The sequence below is a fragment of the Tamandua tetradactyla genome, chromosome 24 (genome assembly GCF_023851605.1).
Source record: "Tamandua tetradactyla isolate mTamTet1 chromosome 24, mTamTet1.pri, whole genome shotgun sequence".
Classification (NCBI taxonomy): domain Eukaryota; kingdom Metazoa; phylum Chordata; class Mammalia; order Pilosa; family Myrmecophagidae; genus Tamandua; species Tamandua tetradactyla.
The window spans coordinates 53,622,390-53,650,156 of NC_135350.1; the positions used below are offsets into that span (position 1 = coordinate 53,622,390).

The following is a 27,767-nucleotide window of genomic DNA, read 5'->3' on the forward strand; positions in this document are numbered from 1 at the left end:
GCATAAATCAATTTCGATTCATTTTATTTTTTCATATAGTTGCAGTAGGATCCCGCTTATAAAAATGTGCCAGGAATCCAGAAAAAAGTTAATAAGAGAATGCATTTTTGTATCCTACATAGGCTATTCTTTACAAAATATGAAGAGTAGAAATTAAAATAAATTCATGTTCGTAAGCATATGCGGCCTTATCTAAAAATAGTATTAGTAGGAAAAACTTAGTCTGCCAATTAAAGAATTTATGATGTGAGTACATAAAGAATATATCAATCCTAAAATACTTTACGGTAACATAAATTTACCTGCAAAATTTGGTGATGGTTTAATCAGAATTTAAAAATAAGTTCTTGAAAAACGGACAAATTCTACCTCCTTCAAAAAATATCAAGCAGAATACAAAGAAATATGGGAGTGCCCCGGTGGTTCCCTGGTAAAATGCTCGCCTAAGATATGGGAGTCTCAGGTTTGAGTCCCAGCACATGCACTACACCCCCCCCCAAATAAAACACTAATCTCCTGAACCATATAGCCAAATTCCATGAGAGAATATATATATTCTTTGCCAAGAAAATAAATAAACCATGCTATGAACTCAGTAACAACAGGACAGATCATGAAAACTCATAAAAATGAACAAGGAAAACAGCTTGAAGAAAAAACAAAGCTTGTTTGAAATAAAATAATGAAAATTTGTACAGTAATGCATCATTTTGAGGCAATTTTGGGAAATACAAAAAAATCATTCAAAGACAGACAAAGAATGGATTCAAAGTAACCTTCATCATATTTTGAAAATTTCTATGACACAGACTCTAATTTCAGGAACCTTTATGTCAACACACTAAACTTTCTATAATATATTTTCAGAGATATTACTATTGAAGTAAATAAGTTCAAATTAAACTTATTCAAATGATTTGCCAAGTAAGCATTACTTAGTATGAATTTACTTTTTACATGTTATATTTTTACTTTTCCTTGCCTCTATCACTTGGTGCCCACAATATATCTTCATGTTACCCATGAAAACTACAAAGTTAAAAAATACACAATTATTCTCAATTAACCTGCCATACAGAACTTAATAACTAGGCACTCAAGTTATAAGTACTTATGTTTCTATAACTTTATCTCAAGTTATCTATGTTTATTATTATATGGAATAACCATTTGCAGGTACCAAATAGGGTATATGCAAACATCATATACATAAGTGCATCCTATCGATAACTGGCTAATATCTAAGTAAATAAAAATGGAAATGTCCTCTTTTAGGTCTAACTGAAGGATAAGAAGAGCAAAGTAAAAAATAATTAGAAGACAGAATGAAACACCCATTTAAAATAGCAACAAAAAATGATAAAGTGTACTCAGGAATAACATAATCCAAAAGGTACAAAACTGAAACGTGGAAAATTTTAAACCACAGAAGCAGACATAAATGCCTAAAGGATACAAAAGTAGACATACATCTATAAGAAAGACACCATTTTGGACAGGAAGATTCAACATCATAAAGATGTTAATTTAGTGGAAGGCAGTTTGGCGGTTCCTCAAAAAGCTGAATATAGAATCGCCATACGACCCAGCAATACTATTGCTGGGAATCTATTCAAAGGACTTAAGGGCAAAGACACAAACGGACATTTGCACACCAATGTTTATAGCAGTGTTATTTACAATTGCAAAGAGATGGAAACAGCCAAAATGTCCATCAACAGAAGAGTGGCTAAACAAACTGTGGTATATACATACGATGGAATATTATGCAGCTTTAAGACAGGATAAACTTATGAAGCATGTAATAACATGGATGGACCTAGAGAACATTATGCTGAGTGAGTCTAGCCAAAAACTAAAAGACAAATACTGTATGGTCCCACTGATGTGAACTGACATTCGAGAATAAACTTGGAATATGTCATTGGTAACAGAGTCCAGCAGGAGTTAGAAACAGGGTAAGATAATGGGTAATTGGAGCTGAAGGGATACAGACCGTGCAGCAGGACTAGATACAAAAACTCAAAAATGGACAGCACAATAATACCTAATTGTAAAGTAATCATGTTAAAACACTGAATGAAGCTGCATCTGAGCTATAGGTTTTTTTTGTTGTTGTTGTTGTTTTTTTGTTTTTTGTTTGCTTTTGTCTGTCTGGTTGTTTTTGTTGTTGTTGTTTTGTTTTTACTATTATTATTACTTTTATTTTTTTCTCTATATTAACATTCTATATCTTTTTCTGTTGTGTTGCTAGTTCTTCTAAACCGATGCAAATGTACTAAGAAACGATGATCATGCATCTATGTGATGATGTTAAGAATTACTGATTGCATATGTAGAATGGTATGATTTCTAAATGTTGGGTTAATTTCTTTTTTTTCTTTTTTCCGTTAATTAATAAAAATAAATAAATAAAATAGTTTAAATCTTAAAAAAAAATCTGAAATAGATGGAATTAAATATTACTTCAGAATAAGTTCTCTGATGTGGGGTATTAAGAAGGAAGTTTGAATGGGACTATAGCTGGTACAATATTATGATAGAAAAATAAAATCTAGTTAGAGAAAAAAAGATGTTAATTTATAGAATTAATTGATGCAAATAAAATAAGACTTTCCTAAAATAACAGACTTTTTCTTGAAGCAACTAGCCTGATTCTCAAGTTCATATGGGAAAAAAACAAGTTTGAATAATCAGGGAATTCTGAAAAAAGATAAGAGTAATGAGGGGATACCATTAGGACAGACAATAATCAAGGGATAGAATGGAAATACCAGAAATGGACCCATAAGCAAATGGAAATTTAATATCTGAAAAAGGGAGCATATAAGCAACCATCAATAGGTTACAGATGGACTTAAAAAGAGTATTGGGACAACTAGATAGCTAACTAAAAAACAGATCAGCTGACCCATATTGCATACAGTTCATTCAGAAAAATGGAAGACTCAAATGTAAAAAATAAAACCAGAAATTAGGAGATGAAAATCTTGAAGAGAGGAAGGCCTAAGTAGGACTTAAAATGCAGAAGCCATTAAAAAAAAGGTCTGATACAGTTGACTACACATCACCAAAACAAAATAAAACACTGTCAAAAGACAAATGACACACCAGGAAAAATTGTAACATGTTTAACAAAGGGTTAAACTTCCTAATATAAAACAAGTTTCTATAAAACAAGAGACAATTAACAACCCAACAGAAATGTGGGCAAAGGATATGAACTAGAAGAAAGGAGAGTTTATGGAAAAACTTAAAATGGCCTAAACATACAAAATGACTTAAATATACAAAAGCTATTGAACATGTTAGTCAGAAAAATGAAAATTTAAACTCACTGAGATCATTTTTCACCTCAGCAGATTGGCTAAAATACAAAAGTTTGACAATACATCATTGCTGAGGTTGTGGGGAAACAGGTACTCTAGTATACAGCAATCTTAAAAATTGTTGGTAGAAGTACAAAAGGTATTAAGGGAGAGAGAAAAAGGTACAGAACAGTGGATATGTACTTAAAGAAAGCACTTGAGGACTACAGAAGAAATGAATAGGAGATGCACTGGGACAGAGGTGGGAACAAGATTGCTTATTGTATACCTCTTTATATTATTTTGATTTCTAAACTATGTTTCTGTGTTTGAAAACAAATATATTTTTAAATGAACTAAAAATTTAATTCTAAGAGACACAGTATGGTATCAGCGGAAAGGACATTTTGTTGGGAGTTATAAGAAACCAAAATGTATACTGCCCTACATTGTACAAATTCAATATACTGAAGCCCTACCTTCCTCATTTAGTAAAGAGAGGCACAGTTGGATAAAATGATCTCAAATAGAGAGGTTATGAGCATCAACTCTGAAGACAGAATGCCTGGATTTATATCCTGGTTCTATAACTTAACAGTCATGAAAGTGTAAGCAATTTACTTAACTTGTCTTCTCATTTCTCAATTGGATACAAGTTAATACCTACACCTCACAAGGTTATTAGTGGATTAAATGGGTAAAAATACATAAAAAGCTTAGAACAGAACACGGCACACAGAAAGTAGTCCAATGTTATAAACTATTATTATAATCCCTTCTAGCTCTGCATATATATGATTCCACATACTAGCATATTAAAAGCAGAATTGATGTTCTGAATTTAAAATCAAAGGCAGAATACAGTTTGACTAGGGAAAATAAAAATACATAGCTTAATTACTGGGATAATTCTTTTTTATCTCAGTGAAATATAAGCACTCCTTGTGTTACTAAATTAACAGAGACTTTACTGGAACTACAAAAAATGAGAACTGTTTGTAATGCTCTTTTGTATGGACTATATTATTTTGGTGTTCAAATCATTATTTATAAATCATGATTTATAAATGAGAGATAAAATATTCAAAAATAAGGAAATGCTTAATACATGGTATATATACATTTAGCAAAATATTATGCAATCATGTATGTGATGTTGATTTAGATTTTAATATCATGGAAAATACTTATAAAAATGTAGAAATAAATGGAATCTACTGTATGGTTACTGCCATGTAAATAAAAGTATGGGAAAAATACTGAAATTTTAACAGTGGTAGTAGTTTTGGTAGACCATGATGAATATTATCCTCTTTCTACTTTTTATTTTTCTAAATTTTCCAACATGAACAGAAAAATAAACTGTTAGCAAATGACAAAGATGAACATATGAAAAAAGCTTTAAGAGAATATAAATACTGTTAGGTATTTGGCCAGTGTACCATGATGAAATGTTAATAAGATCAATTCAATAAACTCCTGATCAAGCTACTCTATCCATCCAAAAAATAAAATTAGAAATTGTGCATTAGGTTATCAAAATAGTCTATATCACTGCTCTCTAATCATCTGATGGAAACTTGCAAGAGAAACACTTAGAACACTTAAAAGAAAGCCCATTTCCTTCCTAAAACTACATTCAATTATTTAGATGTTTAAGTGTGTGGACCATGGAGATGACTTGGAAAAAAAACAAGTGGAGATTGAAATTATAGTTCCAGAGCATTCTGAAGGTTTAATTAGTAGAAACCACAGATTTTACATGACGGAGGAAAACCATAAAAAAATAACTGAAGCTGAATCATCTTATCTTTGATATAAGCTTCTATTCTTCTATTGCATTTCCTAAATAAAAATTCCTCCTATTCCTACTCTGTGAATTTCCCATTTTAGTATTTTTGCACTATCAAAAAATATTGAAGAACGCTTGCCTTACATGTGGGAGACCTGGGTTCAAATCCCGGACCATGCAGCCCCCCGAAAAAAAAATTGAAACTAGTATTTTTTTAAAAAATATTTTTATTGTAAACAACAAACATACAAACATTCTTGACATACAAACATTCTTGACATGGTTACAATCAGTGGCTCACAATATCATCACATAGTTGTATATTCATCACCATGATCAAATTTTTTTAACATTTGTATCTCTCCAGCAAAAGAAAGAAGAAAAATCTCATGCATGCCATATTCCTTACCCTTCCCTCTCATTGACCACTAATATTTCAATCTACTCAATATATTTTAACCTTTGTTTCCCCTATTATTTGTTTATTTTTTATCCATATTTTTAACTCATCTGTCCATATACTATAGATAAAAGGAGCATCAGACACAAGGAAACTAATATCTTAAATTTGTAGTGCTCAGGTATTAAAATGAGGTTCTAGAATATTTTCATCAGATTTACTTTCTAGGATTATGAAAATGATGTATATCTAGTTTTGGGCTGTGGTTAGGAAGGTAGTTAGCCATTAGGACTCATCAGATTGAGGTTCAATTCCTGGTGTCTGCCCACGCAAAACTCACTGGATTGAATGCATAAGGTCTGTGAATTTTACTGTGCGTGATTTATATCTCAAAAATATTCCATTTTAAATGGTTGACATACATACTTATACTTTTCCTAATATAAAAATTTCTGTAGTCTCAAGCAGACAAACATGGGTGTGCGAATTATTAATACCATGTTAAATTGTGCCCAGGCAAAATGAAACCATTTCTAACAGGACTTTGGTTGTTATTATCACTCACACTACAATTAAAACACATGCCCAAACATGGAAGGAAGGAAGGGAAGGAGGGAGGGAGGGAGAGAAGGAGAGAGGAAAGAAATCAACCCAAACAACCAAAACAAAACAGATAACATTAACTCTCTTTCCATCCCCAGTCACACACACGCACACATCCAAAACTCTCCTGCAGGAGACTAGGGTTTGATTCCCAGACCGTGCACCCAAAAAGCAGACAAACAAAAAAATCTAATCCTCAATGTAGCTGTAGGCTACAGGTTACATCCAGGAAAATATATATTTAATTTAAAATCTTTCCAATTATGAAAGTATACTTACTATTATTATGCATTTTCAATAACAAAAGTCATACATCACATCCTCTTACATACTGTTAAACAAAGACAAAATTCTTAACCCTAAATTTTATTTCCTTTGAAAAGGCTCCTGGGAAAATAAAGAAGTAAGTTTGGAAACAACACACAAAAAACCCAAACCAAGGAAATCCAGAGAGTGCAAGCATCCCCAGAAGAAGCAAAAGTACAGCTTCAGATTCTCATCCCCGCAGTTCTTAGTAACACCACTCCAGTGCACCATGGAGAAAAAATGGAAAGCCACTCATGATAGAAGTAAACTTGCTGACCACGTGAAAGTGTAAGTAAAATGTAACTTCACACAAAGCAGTTAAAAAAACCCAATCAGCAAAACCCAAGACAAAGGAAAAGCCTTGTTTATAAGAGGTAAAATGCCTAGGCTTAATCAGGGGATACATACCCGTCTGTCGATCTTATCACCCTGCAAATTATACATTAGAAAATATTCATAAGTATTACTACTTCAGAAAACACTAAATCTAGAAAAATCTCTCACATGCTTTTTCACAATATCTCTAAAACACCCAAACTAATAATTTGGGACAGGACAGTTCTAATTTCTTATTGTATGTAAATGTTCACACATTTTAGGAGGTAAAGATAACTTTATGTACCACAGTTACTTAGAGTGGGGAAGACACCACTACCTGAGGATTTCTCACTCTATGTATTTATTTTAATTACAATGTTTAATTGCAATGCTTAATTATGATGTTTAATTAATACTCTATTAATTTTAATTACAATGTTTAAGAGAAGACTATGGTGATGGTGGTCAGGCAGTTAATTACTGTTTGGTTTAAAAAAAGCTTTTTTCAACAGACTGCAAAATGAGAATCTACAATGCCAAGTATTAAGTAAGAATATGACTATTTGGGGGTATATATATGTTTTTACTTTTTTATTGTATAATGTTACATATATACAAAGCAAAGAAAGAAGCAATAGTGTTCAAAGCACTTTTCAACAGTTACAGAGTGCGTAATAGGCTATCATACGATCATCTCAGATTTTTCTTTCTAGCTGCTCCAGAACACTGGAGGCTAGAAAGAACATTTATTTTTTTATCATCACTTTTTTTCTCCTTTTTTGTGAAAAATAACATGTATACAAAAAAGCAATAAATTTCAATGCACAGCACAACAATTAGTTGTACAACAGATTTCAGAGTTTGGCATGGGTCACAGAGGGCATATTTTTATAATCACTAAGTTATAAATGATAAATCAAAGATAAAATAAGCTTTCAATAAAAGTCAACTTACTTTAAACAAGATTCAACTACCTTTTCACTACAATTAATTTTTAAATTTTTATTTATAACTTCCTATGGATGATACCAATGTTGTTTTTTTAATTACAGAAGTTGTGAGTCTGATGTTTCTTGAAGGAGTGTACTGATAAAAGTTCAGAATAAGGAAGAATCCAGTGAATGACCATGGCAAAATTAAAAACTAAAGATGGACGTGATATCTTATCATGGAAAGGAACAGGATAATTCTACTGCTAAAGCCTTGGGCAGAGCAATTTTTACTCTCCCTAAGTAACACTGAATGGTGATGACTATATAGTTTTACTAAAGCCGGAACCTGAATTGTTCAATAGCAAGTCATGGTAAGTGCGGACAAATCATCTAATAGTAAGTGACATTTCTAAATGCCTAGCATTCACAATTCCACAAAGCTTTGTAGTTCTCATTAAGAGTCTCCAGGAATGCAAAACCTTTTAGTCATGTTTTTCTACATTCTCCTGGGAAACTATATGCCTTGGGGGCTACAGTATTTGAAACCTCACAAATATCAAAGGGCATACTTAAGCAATAGATTGGTATTCTTTGTTTTTTGATAATCAACTGCTCTAAGGAAAGAGAAAAAGGAAAAGGGAGGTATACAGTTGTGAACCAGGTTATTCTATTCCCTATTTATAAACTAACTATTATAAACTGATTTCAGCTACTGAAAAGAGAAAATGACATCAAGGACACCAAGGATGACTTAAAAAGGAAACAAAAACAGTATCTTTCTGGAAAGAACATGTGTTTCCATCAAGATGCATACTTAAGAACTATTTGGTAAGCTTGTCGTTCTAACAATATTTATTGCTTTCTCTCTACACAACTGTTTCTGGTTACAATGAACTTGATAAGCCCTTCTCTCTTACCTTTCCATCTAAATCTACTAAGAACATTCTTAAATGTATTTATGACCATAACCAAAACGTACAGCTGAAACTTCTCTTCCCCTTAGAGAAAGAAGTAAGAATACTTTACCTGTGAAAGGATGTTGGTACACTGTTGCAGTAAAGAAACAGGAGGGTTGCCGATACTTGTAGCAAGTTGAACCCTGAGCAACTGTTCTTTCTGGGTAGGATTTTCTTGCAAGGCATGGGCAAGGGCTACTGCAGCACACCAGTTTGAAAGTGAATCAGTGGAAAACAAACCTCCACATAATAACTGACCAGCTGAGACTGAATTACCTGTTGCTACAAACATGGCAAGAAGATGATAATCATGTATTAGATTTCTACTGCATGAGAGTAGGCCAAATAAAAAATTAATCAGGTTGTTTCCTAAACACACAAATAGTATGAAATATAAAATACTTTTAAACCTGTTAATTAATAGTGTTAAGTAATACTTTCAAAACAATAAAGCTCTTCACAAAACAAAATTTAAAAAATAGAATGATTATCTTGGTAGAAAAAAGAGAAGAACAAAGAAATACTAGAACACTTTAGGCATCAAACTGATGTTGGTGATACTCCAGAAAATTATTAATTTGACTGAAAACTGTATTTATAAATCAAATTCAAGGAAATGCCACATTTTAAATAATTCCACTATCTCCAGGGCCTTATTTTCAAAATGGATTTTAGTAAAATAGAATTAAATACTTTTAAATTTTTGACAAAAAAACCCATGATTTATGTAATTAAAATGAGCCTATTGATATTTCCAATTACTTTTGCCAAACTGCTGTTTAAGTTACAAAAGGTAAATATTTAAAGAACTAATTTCTGATAAAATGTAATAGAGTCCATAAAGGGTTAATAATTCGAACCTATACTGGAATGTAAAATCAAAATGTTAAGTATGATTTAACAAAATTTATCTTCATCAAAATGTTAAGTATGATTTAATAAAATTTATCTTCAGAGTGGGAATTACAATTAACAGCAGCTTCTATTTAATATGTATCTATTATATGCCAGATACTGAGATGAATGCTTTATATAGGTAATTGTATTAATCTTCACAATATCTCTAATTAAGTAAGTATTATCCCTACATAGAAATGAAAGATTCACTACAAGAAAAATGGAAATTCTACAATGTAAACTCTGGTCTGACTCCAAAACTTGTTCTTTAAATTTTTCTTTAGGTTTTGGAATGCAGATTTTTTTTTTAAGCCTATAAAGTATTTTAGGCTAAAGCATAGAAAGATCCAAGTTAAAAACTTTATTGGCAATTATTTACTTTAAAAAATAGAAATTAGAACTAAATTATTTACCATCAATGGTGGATGGCAGAAGTGTTGACACAATTTCTCCTTGTCCTTTTTGATTTTTATATAAGAAACACTGGAAACAATAGAGAACAGCACAACGCAATACAAATGGTTGCCTTTCATTAACCATGGACATGAGAAGTACTACAATTGCTGGTCTGTTGCAGTTAAAGAGAAAAGAACAAAATGAAACATTACAACCCAAGTACACAAATCAATAATTGGTCATTTTGGTTGACTGAAGAATCATAATTAATATACCAGCAAGTTAAGGATTTTCATCCCCATTTCAAAGAAACGGAAACTGTAGCCAGAGAAGTAATTTGCTTACGTAAGGCACAAAGCTAAAAAGTGGAAGAGGTGTTATCTAAAGTTTTAAAATATCTAAGTTCCAAAAACAACACTTTTAAATACCAACATATTTATGTTGTCAGATAATTTCTAGTTTCAAACCACGTAAGTGACCTTCTAAAAGACTAAGATAGATATGTATATGAGATATACTAACAATCCAAAGAAATTTTTAACTTCCTCAGAAGAATCTTGATACTTCCCTTTTCCTACCTTGGTGGGTGTGAAGGTGCATTTACAGAAGCAAAGTAGTCTTGGTTTACTTCGCTGCCTCGAATAACTTCTGATACAGTATTAATGGTCTGTTAAGGTTAAAAAAAAACTTTTAGGGAAAGTAAGTCAAGGAAGGAAACATGTTTCCCAAGAAGAAATTTCTGTTTTTTGTTTATAATGCCAAAAATGCAATACACACACAAAAAATAGTGATAGCATTACCAACTTGCTAACACTTTCTCAAGATAAAAATTAAAACATTAAGCTAAGACTTCCAATTAAAAGTAACACCACACGCATTTAGTTCTTTTTTCCTACCAAAATTTGTCAAAATAATAGTGAAGGATTTTTTTGCCTTAAACCATAAGGGCAAAAGGAAAATGAGGTGATATTGCAGCAAAAATCAGACAGAAAGCAGATAGAGGTAATCAATTTATCAGAGTGGGAAAGATAACCTAAATGCCCACAAATAGGAAAATCAGTGGGAAGTGAGCCATTTTGTCCACATAGAATTATGACAGGCTCAACAATTTTAAGCACCAAGTATCAGGAAGGTGAAGTAAAAGAGAGACAAAACCAGAAGAAATACTGTGGAACACTCAGGTCCCTTTCCTGACTTACTGGAAGGCAAAGGAATGGAGAAGTCTTCTCTGGAAAAACTCAAAGACCCCAGACAACATATCTACTTCAAGAAGCCCACAACAAACTGAATAAACCTTGGGAATAACGTGTATACAAAATAAGCCAGAAACAAAAGGACAAATATGCTAAGGTCTCCCTCAGAAAAGACTCAGAAAATGGGAGTCTAGTTAAGCCCTTATAGCAGCCACACCTAGTCTTTAATTATAAATGTATTTCTAGATTCTGAAACACTGGGCTGGTATTTTCCTGGAACTTTGAGTAACTCTGTGACACTCAAGACCCAGAAATGAAGTGCTACAGCCCTGAATATTAGCATAGCTATATGTAATAACAGTTAAAATAACCAAAAAGAGATTAGGCCTCAATTAGAATTTTAAATAACGTCAATATGGCTGGGTCTAAGGTAATTTAGAATATAGGGTAAAAGATGATAGTGCACATACCAGAGACTTTCACCTACTGTATGAGACCACAATAGAGAAGTTATTATGTCTAGAACCTAAATTTTCTGTAACACAATCTAAATCAATCTGACTAGATAGCTCATTTAAACAACCCAAATCCCTGGAGTCCAGAACAGGAATGAGGTCTTGTGCTTCTGTTTAGGTTAATATAATATCAGTATACATCTCAGATTGTGGAGGGCTGATAATTAAAAGCTACTAGTAGAGTCCCTTGAGGGTCCGAAGGGAGATATATATATATATATGGAACTATTAAACCTTCCCATCTGGGAAACCCCAGGTACCCTCTTAACCATTGGAGACTCCCAAGAAGACAAGACAAGCTGTAGATTTTGAAGCTTGTCACACAAAACTTATTTCTGTAGGGAAACGAGGCCTAACAGCTGCTTCCTCTTTGCTGCTCAGATGTGGCTTCTCTTTCTCTAAGACCAACTCTGCAAGGAGAATTGTTACCCCTTCCCTGATATAGGACTAACATTCAGCAGTGAAAATCTTCCTGACAATATGGGGTGTGAATCCTGGAGATGAGTCTGGCCCTGGCACGGTGGGATTGAAAACAGCTTCTGGATCAAAAGGGGAAAAAGAAGTATATTAAAATAAGGCATCAGGGGGCATGGGTAGTTCAGCGATAGAATGCTCACCTTCCATGCGGGAGACCCGGGTTTGATTCCCGGAACATGTACCCCCAAAAAATTTAAAAATAAAAAGTTAAAAAAAAATAAGGCATCAGTGGCCAAGAGAGATCAAATGGAGTCAAGAGGCTCTTCTGGAGGCTACTCTTACGTAAGCTTCAGTTAGACAGTGCTAATCGCCACGGTCTGCTAAACCCCAACCAATGCCAGGCTTGTTGATACCTAAGAACACCTACTAGGACTCCGTAAAGGTTTCATACACGGAGTTTGCTCTCCTGGAACATGTAATTCCCGCAGGGTTCCTAGGTCAGATAAATCCTGAAGCCCAGAGGGACCAGCCTCTCCAAGATTATCAATGAATTACATCCCCCATCCTATTCTAAAAAGTCCGAAGGGACATTGCTCAAAGATCCCTACAGAGTGAAAGAAGGATCAAAGGAGAAAGAGGAGTTATAACAGAGAAGGTAGGATTTAACAAACAAGTATGACTGCTAAATCACTATATTAATATTCCTTCTAACCTCTAATGTTTTGGAGCAGTAAAAAAGAAAAATCTGAAATAGTGGAATGGGAGCCTATGACAAACTCTGGGATCTGTTCTGTAACTACTTGTTGAAGTGTGCTTTGAAAATTATTGCTTTTTTCTTTGCTTTACTTTGTATATATGCTTAATAATAAAAAAAAAGTTTTAAAAAATTTGATAGATCAACAAACAGCAGTAAAAGCTGTAAAAAACAGAAGAGCTAAGAATGTCTCTGAAGAGTGGGACTTAAGGAAGAGTGAAAATGAAAACAGTAATTTTTACTATTATTTGTACTTTTAATGTGCATGTGTTAATGTGAGAAAAAGAAAAAAATAATTTAAATAGACCAAACTTTTCTTTTCCACAAACTAAGTAGGAAACAAGAAAAACCATGTGTCAGGGAAGAATTTACTACTGTGAATAAGACTAAATGAAACTGTTCATAAAATTAAAAACCTAAACCATACTGTGAACCCTCTTGAAAACAACAGAATTAATGAGAAATCTTCCTGGATGGATCTGCTAAACTTCAACATTATTTATCTACTATAAAATTTGAGGAATGAATACACCTTTTAGAAATGATACTATCTATATGTCAATTTACATTTTAGTAAGATAATAAGGAATTTAATATATAAAATGGTTAACTATTATGCTTTTCTTTCAGTTCTTAATTCTTCCGAGATTCCTGATTTCAATTTCCACAGAGCAGTCTCTGTCTTAATTTGGTTTACCTCAGTCAGGATATCCGCAGGAACCCCAGTAGCCATGAGGATGGTACAAAGTTGCTGCAATAACCCACACTGGAACATCGCCTTTTGGCAGCTACTGGTAGCCCCAGGAGGATTGTTGGGAGATACCAATACACGAACCAGCTGCGAGAGGAACAAAAAGCAAAATTCGTCTTTTAAAGATTCATCAAGGCTTGAAGCAAATTTGATCTACATGAACAAGAAGACTTAGTGAAGAAACCCCTCACCTAGCCAGCCAAATGTAGGTGTTCTTTCTTTTGTGTTCCCATGGCACTAGTTCTGTCATGGTACATAGTATTATGCTATTTAAGTTTTTGTCTCCCTGAGGTGACTGTGAACTCCTAGAGAGTGGATACTGTCTTGGTCACAGCTGTATCCCAAACAACAAGCACAGTATTGATAACATGGTACATGTACAATAAATGAACAAATGAAGAAGTTGCATGGTGGTAGATTTTTTATCAAAGTAAAGATAAACCATCTTGTAACAGAACAAGTCTGAAAATAGAATGGCTTGGGTATGATAAACTAGTTCTAAACTAGAAATTTTAGAGAGGCTACAACTAACTGCAGATATGAAAGAACATTCGTACATTAGACAAGGAACTGCCTCATTGGTTTTTTTTCTCTATTAATTCTTAATGCTAATAAATATCTAAGATTCTATGACTCTATTATCTGAAATTGAACATGAAATTTTGAAACACTAGAAGAGTAATCCCAAACTGTTTAGTGCACTTAAATCTTCAAAATAATTTTAAGCATATCTTGCACTTCAAAACAGAATTATGTTTGTGTGTACAAAACCTTGTGATACATTAAGAATTGTTATATTTTCTTAATGAATTGACCCATTTATCCTTATGAAATATCCCTTTTTATCTCTGGTGATCACTCATCTTGAAATTTACTTTGTTTGCCAGCCACTCCAACTTTCTTATGACAGTGTTGATAGGGCACACCTTTTTTCATCTTTTTAATTTCAACTTCTCTATGTTCTTATATTTTGAGTATGTTTCTTTTTAATAGCAAATATTTACTTCTTGTTTTGGTCCAATGTGACAACCTCTGTCTTTTAATTGGAGTGTTTAGTCTGTTTACATGTAATGTACTAATAAGCCTTCTACCTTGCTCTTTGGATCTGTATGTCCTCTCTGCTTTTTGTCCCTTCTTTCCTGCTTTCTTCTGGATTGAGTATATTTTAGTACTCTTGCCTCCTATCTTGAAATTTTAAACATGCCTCCTCTTATTTTTTAGTGATGACTCTAGGAATTACAATATTTAAAAATTTTCTCAATCTACTTTGACTTTGCATTTTATCACTTCACCTATGCTATTAAAAAATAAAACAAAACGAAATCTTTCAAATGAACTCTAAGACAGCCTTGGGCAGAGAAAAGCAGTAATCTGCTTTTTGAAAATGGGAAGACTAGAAACTGGAAAGTCACTCAAAGTCCATGTTTGCAGGAGCAGGAGGGACCCCCAGAAGCTCCTAGAGAAAGTGTTCTCTAGAAATTTAGACATTTGGTGGACTCTGTTCCCATCAGCATCTATCACTGTAACTTCTTGTGTTAATCAGAGCACGGCCAGGGCACAACTGAGCTTCTTGTGATTTTCATAAACCTAATGGCTGAACTGGAGTTCCTGATGCCCACCATGATACTTCCCCATAAGAACAAGGGGGTATTTAGGCAACTTTTCTCCTAAGCATCTGTGTGACAAACTCACTCCTTTTGATAACTGTGCTGGTTTCAAGGGATTCTGTGCCCTAGAAAAGTCATGTTTTAATTCTGATCCATCTTCTAAAATCCTTTAAAAGAGAAAACATTTCAGAAAGCACCCTGAGAAACATGAGAGATCAAACAGCCAGAGACCTTTGGAAATGAAGAAGGAAAACACACCTAGGGAAACTTCATGAAACAAAAAGCCTGGAAAGCTAGTAGATGTTGTCATGTGCATTTCCAGTTGATAGAGAAACCCTGAAACTCATTGGCCTTCTTGAACCAAGGTATCTTTCCCTGGGTGCCTTAGATTGGACATTTCTATAGCCTTGCTTTAATTTGGACATTTTCACCACCTTAGAACATATAAACTTGCAACTTAATAAATTCTCCATTTTAAAAGCCCCTCCCCCCCAAAAAAACCATGGGATATCAAGAGCAAATGAAATACTTATGATAATGCTGTGTTAATGACAAAGTGCTACACAAACATACCCATTATTTTATAGTAAACTGAGAAATCAACAATACAACAGACTAAACTAAAATATTTCATTTATCTACTTGATGTATATCATGGATAGTGACTTCACTAAGAAAGAGAACTGCATGTGAGAGTTAATATAACAAGAAATGATGGGTTTGAAAGTAATATTATTATTGTTGGCTAAATAAAAAAGGTGACCAGGAATCACTGGAATTTGGGTAAAAAAAACCACTGGTAATAGTTATATCCTTGAGTAAGGACAAAACACAAGATGTTTTCATGTGTGGCTTAACAGCTATTCTTAGAAAGGGGTGATTAATAAATTGATGTCACTAGAGAAAGACCTGATGAATATACCACTGATTCCTGTCCTTAGAATACAAGCTATACTTTGGTGGGTATTTTTTGGCTTTATTTTTTAAAAATATTACCCTTTCACACACACACACGCTTTTTTTTTTTTTTTTGAGTATCTAAGGCAAATACCAGGCAATGTGTCATTTTTCCCATAAATACTTCTGTATGCATCTCTAACTGATAAGGATTTTTAAAAAACATAATCACAATGCCATTATTGTGACAAAAATGAACAATTCCTTGATATCATCTAATATCAACTGAATATCTTCACTGATGATGTGAATAAAGAAAAAGTAATTATGAAATTTCTAGGTGACAGAGAAGTGGGAAAGCTTGTTGAAGAAAAAGGCAGGGAAGAACGACTGAGAACAATCAAATATATAAGATACTCTCACAAGGAACAGACCTGTAATATCTGAGAGAACAAAGCTAGCAGAAATTTATAGAAGCTTATCAAAGTAGATTTTAACATAATATATGATTAAGTTGTTAAAAATTAGAAAATTCTGACAATAAAAAATGAGCTTTCTGAGATTCACTGACAGTATCTGTCCAAAATGGCAGAGAAGGGATTCCTAGAGGGACAGGAAGTAGACTAGTTACAAAACTGTAATTCCTTGAAAAAAATGGAATTGTTTCATAACTAAAAAATCTTTCAAAAAGATGTTACCCTTATATGGACAGCTAACACCATGAAGTACATGGACCTGGAATAGGGCATGAGATTTTGCTGGTTTGTCCAGGTTAGTATGATGACCGGATGAATCCCAGAGTGATTTGAACTGAACAGTGAATAAATTAGTATTTGCAAAGTCTCCTTGGGGGAATCGGAGAAAGGGGGAAAAATTCAACTTCCCCATTTGGAAAATTCCTGATATTCTCCCAAGCAGTGGGGACAATCTAATTAACAGGCCAAGCCCTTGATCTTGGGGTCTGCCTTTATAAAACTTATCCTTGCAAGGGATAGGCTAGGCCTACTTAAAATTAGTCCTAAGAGTCAGCCCCAGAGAACCTCTTTTGTTGCTCAGATGTAGCTTCTCTCTCTCAGCTGAAAAAGTAAGCAAACTCACTGCCCTACCCCTTCTTCATGAGACATGACTCCCAGGTGTGTAAACCTCCCTGGCAACGTGGGACAGAAATCCTAGGATGAGCTGGGACTCAGCATCAAGGGATTAAGAAAACCTTCTTGACCAAAAGGGGGAAGAGAGAAATGAGACAAATAAAGTGTCAGTGGCTGAGAGATTTCAAACAGAGTTGAGAGGTAATCCTGGAGGTTATTCTTATGCATTACAGAGATATCCCTTTTTTTAGTTTACGGTATAATTAGAGTGGCTAGAGCAAAGCGCCTGAAACTGCATAGCTGTGTTCCAGTGGTCACGTTTCTTGAAGATGACTGTATAACGATAAAGTTTTTGCAATGAAACGGTATGATTGTGAAAACCTTGTGTCTGATGCTCCTTTTATCTACAGTATGGACAGATGAGTAAAAAATATGGATAAGAAATAAACAAATAATAGGGGGAACAAAGCTTGAAGTAAATTGGGTAGATGGAAACACTAGTGGTCAATGAGAGAGTAGGATAAGGAGTATGGCATGTATGAATTTTTTCTTGTCTCTTTTTTAATTTCTTTTGCTGGAGAGATGCCAATGTTCAAAAAAATGATCATGGTGATGAATATATGTGATGATATTGTGAGCCAGTGATTGAAACCATGTCAAAAATATTTGTATGTATGTTTGTTGTTTACAATAAAAAAATTTAAAAAAAGATGTTTCCCCTAAATTTAATACGTAAAATCTGGGTGCAAAATCCCCAAGCAGATCAATTTCAATTTCAGTGACTTAGAAATCAACTATGATTATAAATGCCACCAAGAGTAATTTCAGCTAGGATGTGTCTTAGTTTCCCTGATTGCTAAAACAAATACAGTGGGTTGACTAACAACAGCTAGCTAAAGTAACCTCATCAAAAGGTCCAATTTACATTGGGTTCACACCCATCAAAAAGGATTAAGATTAAGAACACGGGGCGGGCCATGGTGGCTCAGCAAGCAAGAATGCTTGCCTGCCATGCCACAGGACCCGGGTTCAATTCCCGGTACCTGCCCATGTAAAAAACAAACAAACAACAACAAAAAAAACCCCACCAGAGTCACTCTCTGGACCCCCAAAACTCATGTTCTTCCAATATGCAAAATAAATTCATTCCATCACAACATTCACAAAGCCTTAAGCCATTCAGAATAAATGCTAAATCCAAAGTCTCATCAAAAGCAGTTATGGGTATGGTCTGTCCTGGGGAATCCTCTGTCTGATGAACTTACGGAGCCTAGAACACAAGTTATCTGCTTCCAATATTCAAGAAGGTACTGGCACAGGCTAAACATTCCCACTCCAGAAGGGAGAAACTGGAAAGAAAACAGGAGTTATGGGTCTCAAAGAAGTCTGAAATCCAGTAGGATAAATATATTAGATTTCAAGGTCTGAGATTCATGGATCCATGTTTTGTCATCCAGGCGTGACAGAAATACTTCACAGTGACTCCTAGTGAAGTATTTTCATATTTTAAGTAAAAATATTATGTCAATTTACAAAAAGACAAACAATACAGACTGTTTTCTTGAAGTGCAGATTTTTAGTACCAGGACTTTAAATCTGTATACTAGTTCATATACTCAAATAACAAATCACTGGTGTTTTTTTGAAGAGGACAGTTTGAGGTCATGATTTTTTGTGCTAGACTTTCTAATAGCAGTCATCCACATGCTTGGGGTTTTTGTAATTTGAGATAGCAGACTCGACCAGAGCATACAATTCAATGTGAGTTCACTGAAAAACTGGAGCCATGGTCCCTTTACAGCACTCAAGTGTAATTCTTTCAGAGCCCATCGTGCATTGTTCCCATGGATACCGTAACATCCAAAAGTAAACTGTAAAGAGGGTGATTGGAAATGCTTAGATGCTGGATTTATTCCTACCACACTTCATTGTATCATGTAAAAATTTTCTTAAATAAATGATTCAGAAGAAAAAAAAAAGGAGGTTATTCTTACGCATTAAGTAGATATCACCTTGTTATTCAAGATGTAATGGAGAGGCTGGAGGGAACTGCCTGAAAATGTAGAGCTGTGTTCCAGCAGCCATGTTTCTTGAAGATGACTGTATAATGACATCGCTTTTATAATGTGACTGTGTGACTGTGAAAACCCTGTGTCTGATGCTCCTTTTATTTACCTTATCAACAGACGAGTAAAATAAATGGAATAAAAATAAATAATAGGGGGAACAAATGTTAAAATAAATTTAGATTGAAATGCTAGTGATCAATAAAAGGGAGGTAATAGGGTAAGATATCGGGTGACTGGAGCTGAAGGGATACAGATTGTACAACAGGACTGATTGTAAAAATTCAGAAATGGATAGCACAATACTACCTAACTGTAATACAATAATGTTAGAACACTGAAAGAAGCTGAATGTGAGAATGATAGAGGGAGGAGGGCTGGGGACACAAATGAAATCATAAAGAAAGATAGACAATAAAAACTGAGATGGTATAATCTAGGAATGCCTAGAATATGTAACAATAGTGACTGAATGCACAAGTTTAAAAATGTTTTTGCATGAAGAAGAACAACTCAATACAGTACAGTGTTGAAAATACCATGTATGGTATATATGAATTTTTTTCTGTTGTCTTTTTATTTCTTTTTCTGAATTGATGCAAATGATCTAAGAAATGATCCTGATGATGAATATGCAACTATGTGATGATATTGTGAATTACTGATCATACATGTAGAATGGAACAATAAGTTAAGAATGTTTGTGTTTATTTTTTTAAAAAATTAAAAAATTAATTAAAAAAAAAGATTAAGAACAATTTTTCTGGGGCACATATTTCCAAGCTACCACAAGATGTATGTATCTAAACTGGAAAACAATGATATACTCTCATTTGGTACATAACAGAGAATATGAAAACAAGCAAACCTAAAGAAAAATATGAAGAAAGAACATTCTAACAGGTTGAGAAGATTATCTGTGACCTCTGAAGTCATGAATGCACTAACCACTCAACCTCTGAGGTGAAGACGTATTAAAATGAATTAAATTCAGTTCCTTTGCTTTGAAATTTACACTCTTTAAGACATGTCAGAGAGAGAAAAGCTTTACCAAGAGAGGCAAAGCAAGTTATTTTACTCACATTTTAAAAGTAGAGAATACATAACCAACTATTTGGTAAAATAGTACATTACTTTTTAAAAGTGACACCTTCTTCAAAATAATTTACAGAGTAAATTCTTTAAGCAATTAAAATTTTCACTGTTTGATTGTGAAGAGATGGAAACAGGCAAAATGTCCATCAAAAGACGAGTGGCTAAACAGCTGTGGTATATACATACGATGGAATATTATGCAGCTGTAAGACAGAATAAAGTTATGAAGTATGCAACAACAAGGACATTATGCTGAGTGACATTAGCCAGAAACAAAGGACAAACACTGTATGGTCTCACTGATATGAACTGACATTAGTGAATAAACTTGGAGAATTTCATTGGTTAACAGAGACCATCAGGAGATAGAAATAGAGTAAGATATTCGGTAATTGGAGCTGAAGGGATACAGATTGTGCAACACGACTGAATGTAAAAACTCAGAAATGGATCGTACAATACAACCTAACCGTAATACAATTATGTTAGAACACTGAATGAAGCTGAATGTGAGAATGATAGAGGGAGGAGGACTGGGGGCACAAATAAAATCAGAAAGAAAGATAGACGATAAAGACTGAGATGGTATAATCTAGGAATGCCTAGAATGTATAATGATAGTGACTAAATGTACAAATTTAAAACTGCTTTTGCATGAGGAAGAACAATTCAATATAGCAGAGTGTTGAAAACAGATGGTAATTAATATTTTAAAATTTTAACTTACATGTGAGACTAAAACAAAAATGTTTATTTGGTACAAAATTCATATTTTGACTAGTACAGTTCCTAATATAACTTATGTGGACAGCTTAACTGAACACCTTAAATACATGGAACCTTGAGTAGGGCATAAGATTTTGTAGGTTTGTCCACAGTGATGCCCCAATAAATCCCAGAGTGATATGAACAGTGAATCAAAAAGTATTTGCAAAGTCACCTTGGGTGAATGGTGAGAAAGGGGGAAAATTCAACTTCCCCAAGTGGAGAATTCTTGATGTTCTCACAAGCAGTGGAGACAACCAAAGCAACAGACTGAGCCCCCAATCCTGGGGTTTGTTCATACGAAATTTAACCCCGCAAATGATAGGGCAAGCCTACTTAAAATTAGGCCTAAGAGTCACCCCCAAGATAATATCTTTTGATGCTCAGATGTGGCCTCTCTCTCCCAGTCAGCACAACAAGCAAACTCACAGCCCTTCCCCTCTCTATGTGGGACATGATTCCCAGGGGTGTGGACCTTCCTGGCAATGTGGGACAGAAATCCTAGAATAAGCTGGGACTCAGCACCAAGGGATTGAGAAAACCTTCTCAACTGAAAGGGGGAAGAGCAAAATGAGACAAAATAAAGTGTCAGTGGCGGATTTCAAACAGAGTCAAGAGGTTACTCTGGAGGTTATTCTTACACACTAAATAGATATCACTTTGCTAGTTAAGATGTAATGGGGAGGCTGGAGGAAGTGCCTGAAATGTAGAGCTATGTTCCAGTAGCCATGTTCTTGAAGATGACTGTATGATATAGCTTTTGCAATGTGACAGTGTGATTGTGAAAACCTTGCGTCTGATGCTCCTCTTATCTACCTTATCGACAGACGAGTAAAAGATATGGAATAAAAGTAAACAACAGGGGGAACAAATGTTAAAATAAATTTAGTAGATTGAAATGCTAGTGATCAATGAAAGGGAGGGATAAGGGGTATGGTATGTATGAATTTTTTTCTGTTTTCTTTTTATTTCTTTTTCCGAATTGATGCAAATGCTCTAAGAAATGATCATGATGATGAATATGCAACTGTGTGATGATACTGTGAATTACTGATTATATATGTAGAACGGAATGATCATATGTAAAGAATGTTTTTGTTTGTTGTTATATTTTTAAAAAATTAAAAAATAAATAAATAAATTTTTCACTGTTTGGGAGGAAATAGGTAAGTTTTTGGATATCATTAGATCCCCTCACTCTCTCTAACCACAACTTTGCAATGACTTTTTTAGAGGAATTTGCATTGTTCTGACAGTGGTACTGAGCAAAGATATCAAGTTTACTACTTGGTGATGCTATTTTTAAAATATAAAAAAAAAAAGATTATTGAAATGTGCAAAACTGGCATGCGAAAGTAAAAATGATGAAGTCCTAGGAGTATAAATAGAAAGAAGACTCTGTAACCATGTTCTTCTACAAAATACTTTCTTAACAGCTTTCAGATATATTCTAAATAGGATAACTATATAATTTATCATCCTAGGATACTTCTGAAGTAAAAGCAGTACGCTATTAGTAATTACAAAATGAATAGTTACCTGGCAAACTGAGGCATATGGTGACCCTAATTAGCAACAAACTCTATACAGAAACTCCCAGGGCATATAGCAATAGTCAAAGTATAATTACGAGATGAACCATCCAGTTTTGAGGTCCACAACTTCAGAGATGCAGTTCAATTCAGAGATATTCAAAGGTCCACAAAAATCACTAAAGGGTTAATATAAAAAGCAGGAGGGTGATACAAACAAGAGATTTGGAGGAGTACTCAATAAAGGAGTAAATAAGCAAAATACTTAAAAGAATTTGAAAGTTTCTCTGATGCAGAAATTGTTTTGGATCCTACTATTCTTGCTTCTACTATCTTCTAAAACTTGGCTTTTTGCCATAAAATGAATAAAATTACAGATCAATTTGTCAAATTAACTTTTGTATTGGACTTAAGACTCAGACTATTACTCTTAAGGATAGTGACAGTATTGTTTATTTTCTAGCATGCAGAACCTGGCTCTAAATACATGTTTATTGAATGAATTTATCTGTTGAACTTAATATTTTGAATATTAAAATTTATAATATTAGAGCCTATATTGTTAAAGGCAGATTTCAAAAATGCAAATTAATAATCTAACCCACTACTCCCTAATGTAAAAACCATCAGAAAACTGTATATCTGAACTTGCTTTAAAATAATACTGTATGATAAGAGAAGCGTACAAAAGATTAAATAAAATAGTCAAATGTTAATAACTACTGAAGTTCAGTGAGGATGGGTGTGTGTTTGGTGGGGATAATCTCTATTTTTGTGTATGATTGCAAATTTCCATACTAAAAAATTTTTTTAAGTCCACCTGAAACTAACTGAACATACTGGATTTATTAAACATGAGCAATTTTCTTTTCTTTGAAAGGATCACTGTCAAAGTTCGTATCACATTTCTACCTAGGGGGAGTATACCTGTAGCATTAGATGCAGATTAGTCACTTTCTGTGCAGACCAGCCAGAATTTTCATCTCCAACTTCGAACCAAGGTTTCATACGCTGAATATATGAGCCTTCTTTAAAAAAATTTTGATTGGAATTGTTGTTTTTTAACAAGTTTTGGAGCAAAATCAAACAATCTTCCACTACTATACCTGGAGAAAGAATATAAAATGGAAGTGTTAATGCTGATAAAATCTGAAGGAGAATTCAATTCCCAAACTTTCTTAAAAAGATCAATCAATCTCCAAGCTCAGCACTTCTTCAGGATGGCAGGGCAGACTGGCTGTTCTGAACCTTGATTGCCACTCCTTTGGCTACAACCTACACCTGCATGCTCTTTCTCAGGTCCCTCTAATGACATCTGTCTTCCACTATTTATTCACCTCAGTAATGTTTAACCTTTAGGACTGACTACCCTGACCCAGTGACCAGGCTAGAGTACCCTGCTCCTTTTACTATGATGCAGTATTTGTCTTCTCCACTAGTTTATACTTCATGAAAACAGGAACTTGTGAATGTCCTACTTGCTGCTTTATCCTGGACAGAGACAAAGTTTCAGGTACACATTTGTTGAATGAATCATATTCTTATTTGATTTCTAAGAAGTATGATCTCTAAGAAGCATCTGCCAATGTTGTTTCTTTGTCTCTTCTTTGGCACTTTCTTAAAACTACTCTCTCCTGCTTTTCCTTATAGCTCTCTGGCCATTCCTCCCAGTTGCTCTTGCTTTCATGGTTCCTTACTCTCTAGTATTTCATCCTACTTTCTCTTCTCCATTTACATCATACCACTCTCCAGGGCAGTTTTACCAACACTACAGCTGCCAGTATTATCACCGTTAAAGCTTTCCCACTGATTTCTACTGTTATGAAATGCTGGATTAACCAATGACCGTCACTTCCCCTGTAAAGCATAATGACTGATACTGGAAGCTTATAGCTGATAGGCTCCTCAGGTACATACACAATTTTTCTTTTCCTAATTGAGTTGTATGTTTACAAGAATTAATTACTTCTGTTTACAAATCTACCATGCTATTTGCACTTGTTAGTAGTTAAATATCATGTAAATGATCAAAAGTATGTACAAAAAGTTATATTTATGAAACCAAGTTAAAGTTTTTGGAAAACATAAAACGAAAGCAAGTTATCAAAAACAGCTGTCCTATTAAGTACAGGACATATGATTCTAAAAATAAGAAGAGTAACTGTATAAGCCCCCCCAAAATGCAATGTGATAAATTTGTACATGATGGGAAATATCCTTATTCAAAAAAAAGGTTCTGGCCCTAAATAAAAAGATTAGTACATAAATGTACAATGCAAAATGTTAAAATAAAAAGCTTAAAGTGTACATTTAAAATAAATTTTAAGAATCCCTGCTTTGAGTTCCCTTGGAGACAGGGGAGAAAGGAGGAAATATTAAACTTCCCCATCTGGGGAATTCTTGATATTTTCACAAGCAGTAGGGACAACCCATTCAATAGGCTGAGCCATCGATCCTGGGGTTTACCCCTATGAAACTTATTCCTGCAAAGGAGAAGCTAGGCCTGCTTATGATTATGCCCAAGAGTCACCCCCAGAAAACCTCTTTTGTTGCTCAGACGTGGCCTCTCTCTCTAAGCCAACTTGGCAGGTGAACTCACTGCCCTCTCTACTACATTGAATATGACTCCCAGGGGTGTAAATCTGCCTGGCAATGTGGAACATGACTCCCGGGGATGAGCTGGAACCTGGCATCAAGGGATTTAGAAAGCCTTCTTCACCAAAAGGGGGGAAGACAGAAATGAGACAAAATGAAGTTTCAGTGGCTGAGAGACTTCAAACTGAGTCTAGAAGTTATCCTGAGAGGGGCCAAGATGGCGGCTTAGCAATGTGCGCGTTCTAGTTCGTCCTCCAGAACAACTACTAAATAACCAGAAACAGTACAGAACAGCTCTCGGGGCTACATCAGTGACCAGACACACAGCATACCCCAGTCTGGACCAGCTGGACCGGCTACGAGCACCCCCAAAACTGTGAGTTCCCCAAGCCGCGGTGGTCAGTGCCTTACGCCCCTCCCCCACAGGCGGCTTCCCAGAGGGAAGGGAAAGAGACTCTAAATCTAGTCAAGGCAGAGGTCGCTCACTGGGCTCATGGAAAAAGAGGAAAGGGGAGAAAACGGAGGTTTTAGTGGCTGTATTTCTACGGAGACTTGGCAGCCTCTGGATTCAGCGGTGGGACTTCTCGGGCTGTAACTGCCCCAGGCATAGGCAGAAACGGGCTGCTTTCAGGGCTGTCTCCCACCTGTGCCTTCCCCAGGGGAGGGGTGGACCCAACTCAGGTGGAATCCCTCTCTCAAGGAATTCAGACCCCAGGACTGGGCAATTTGAAGCCATTAAAACCAGCCTACAACCTCTCCTCCGTCTCCACCATGCCCCCAGCAGGGAGAGTCTTCCAAAGTTAAAAGTGCCGCAACATCTTTTGCTGGTGGTACCTGCAGGCAGATGCGCCACATACTGGGCAGGATAAGAAAAACAGAGCCCAGAGACTTCACAGGAAAGTCATTTAACCTGCTGGGTCTCACCCCCAGGGAAAACTGATGCAGGTGACTCCTTCCCTCTGATAGGAGGCCAGTTTAGTCCAGGAAAACCAGGCTGGAGTCTATAATACCTACGTAGACCTTCCTAAGGGTGGGGAGGGAAAAGGCACCATACAAGCAGGGCAAGAAACAAGAAAACAAGAACTGAAAATTATCCTCTGTTATACAAAACCTAAGCTAGAGGTCTGAAAAAGCGGAACTGAAGGTCAAAGAACAGATGGACAACAAATTCATCTAGCAAGAAAACCCTAGGTAAGAGAAGTGAAAGCAATCTCCAGAATAAACTAATTAAGGTAATTAAACGTTTAGATGCCAGCAAAAAAAATAACAAATCACATCAGGAAAATTGAAGATATGGCCCAGTCAAAGGAACAAACCAATAATTCAAATGAGATACAAGAGCTGAAACAACTAATTCAGAATGTACGAACAGACATGGAAAACCTCATCAAAAACCAAATCAATGAATTGAGGGAGGATATGAAGAAGGCAAGGAATGAACAAAAAGAAGAAATAGAAAGTCAGAAAAAACAAATCACGGAACTTATGGGGATGAAAGGTACAGTAGAAGAGATGAAAAAAAACAATGGAAACCTACAATGGTAAATTTCAAGAGACAGAGGTTAGGATTAGTGAACAGGAGGGCGGAACATCTGAAATCCGACAAGATAAAGAAACTATAGGGAAAAAAATGGAAAAATATGGGCAGGGACTCAGGGAACTGAATGATAATATGAAGCGCACAAATATACATGTTATGGGTGTCCCGGAAGGAGAAGAGAAGGGAAAAGGAGGAGAAAAACTAATGAAAGAAATTATCACTGAAAATTTCCCAACTCTTATGAAAGACCTAAAATTACAGATCCAAGAAGTGCAGTACACCCCAAAGAAAACAGATCCAAATAGACGTTCTCCAAGACACGTACTAGTCAGAATGCCAGAGGTCAAAGAGAAAGAGAGGATCTTGAAAGCAACAGGAGAAAAACAATCCATCACATACAAGGGAAACCCAATAAGACTATGGGTAGATTTCTCAGCAGAAACCATGGAGGCGAGAAGACAGTGGGGTGATATATTTAAATTACTAAAAGAGAAAAACTGCCAACCAAGAATTCTATACCCAGCAAAATTGTCTTTCAAAAATGAGGGAGAAATTAAAACATTTTCAGACAAAAAAATCACTGAGAGAATTTGTGACCAAGAGACCAGCTCTGCAAGAAATACTAAACGGAGCACTCAAAAAGACAGAAGAGAGAGGTGTGGAGAAGAGTGTAGAAAGAAGGAGAATTAGATATGACACATAAAATACAAAAGGCAAAACGGAAAAGGAAAGTACTACCCAAACAGTAGAAGTTATCCTACAGGTTATTCTTAGGCACTATATATATCACTTTTTAGTTTATGGTGTATTGGAGTGGCTGTAGGGAAGTACCTAAAACTACTGAACTGTATTCCAGTAGCCTTGATTCTTGAAGATGACTGTATAAAGATAAAATGTTTACAACCTGACTATGTGATTGTGAAAACCTTTTGTCTGATGTTTCTTTTATGCAGGGTATGGCCAGACGAGTAAAAGAATATGGGTAAAAAAACAAACAAATAATAGGGGGGATAAGTGACTAAATAAAAGTTGGGTAGATTTTTT

At 34.9% G+C, this 27,767-nt stretch overlaps 1 protein-coding gene across 3 annotated transcripts in view; it reads right to left on the reverse strand.

The window, feature by feature from the left end:
- USO1 (USO1 vesicle transport factor) overlaps nt 1-27,767 on the reverse strand; it is a 185,650-nt gene that overhangs the window by 55,950 nt on the left and 101,933 nt on the right. For 2 of the 3 annotated variants that reach the window (XM_077143146.1, XM_077143149.1), the window contains 6 exons: nt 23,516-23,694; nt 13,485-13,625; nt 10,487-10,575; nt 9,926-10,080; nt 8,686-8,897; nt 6,818-6,838 (listed from right to left, as the gene is read on the reverse strand). In XM_077143146.1, coding sequence (XP_076999261.1) covers nt 6,818-6,838; nt 8,686-8,897; nt 9,926-10,080; nt 10,487-10,575; nt 13,485-13,625; nt 23,516-23,694 — 797 coding nt within the window. The remainder of the gene's footprint in view (nt 1-6,817; nt 6,839-8,685; nt 8,898-9,925; nt 10,081-10,486; nt 10,576-13,484; nt 13,626-23,515; nt 23,695-27,767) is intronic. The other variant, XM_077143147.1, reaches the window with a different exon arrangement.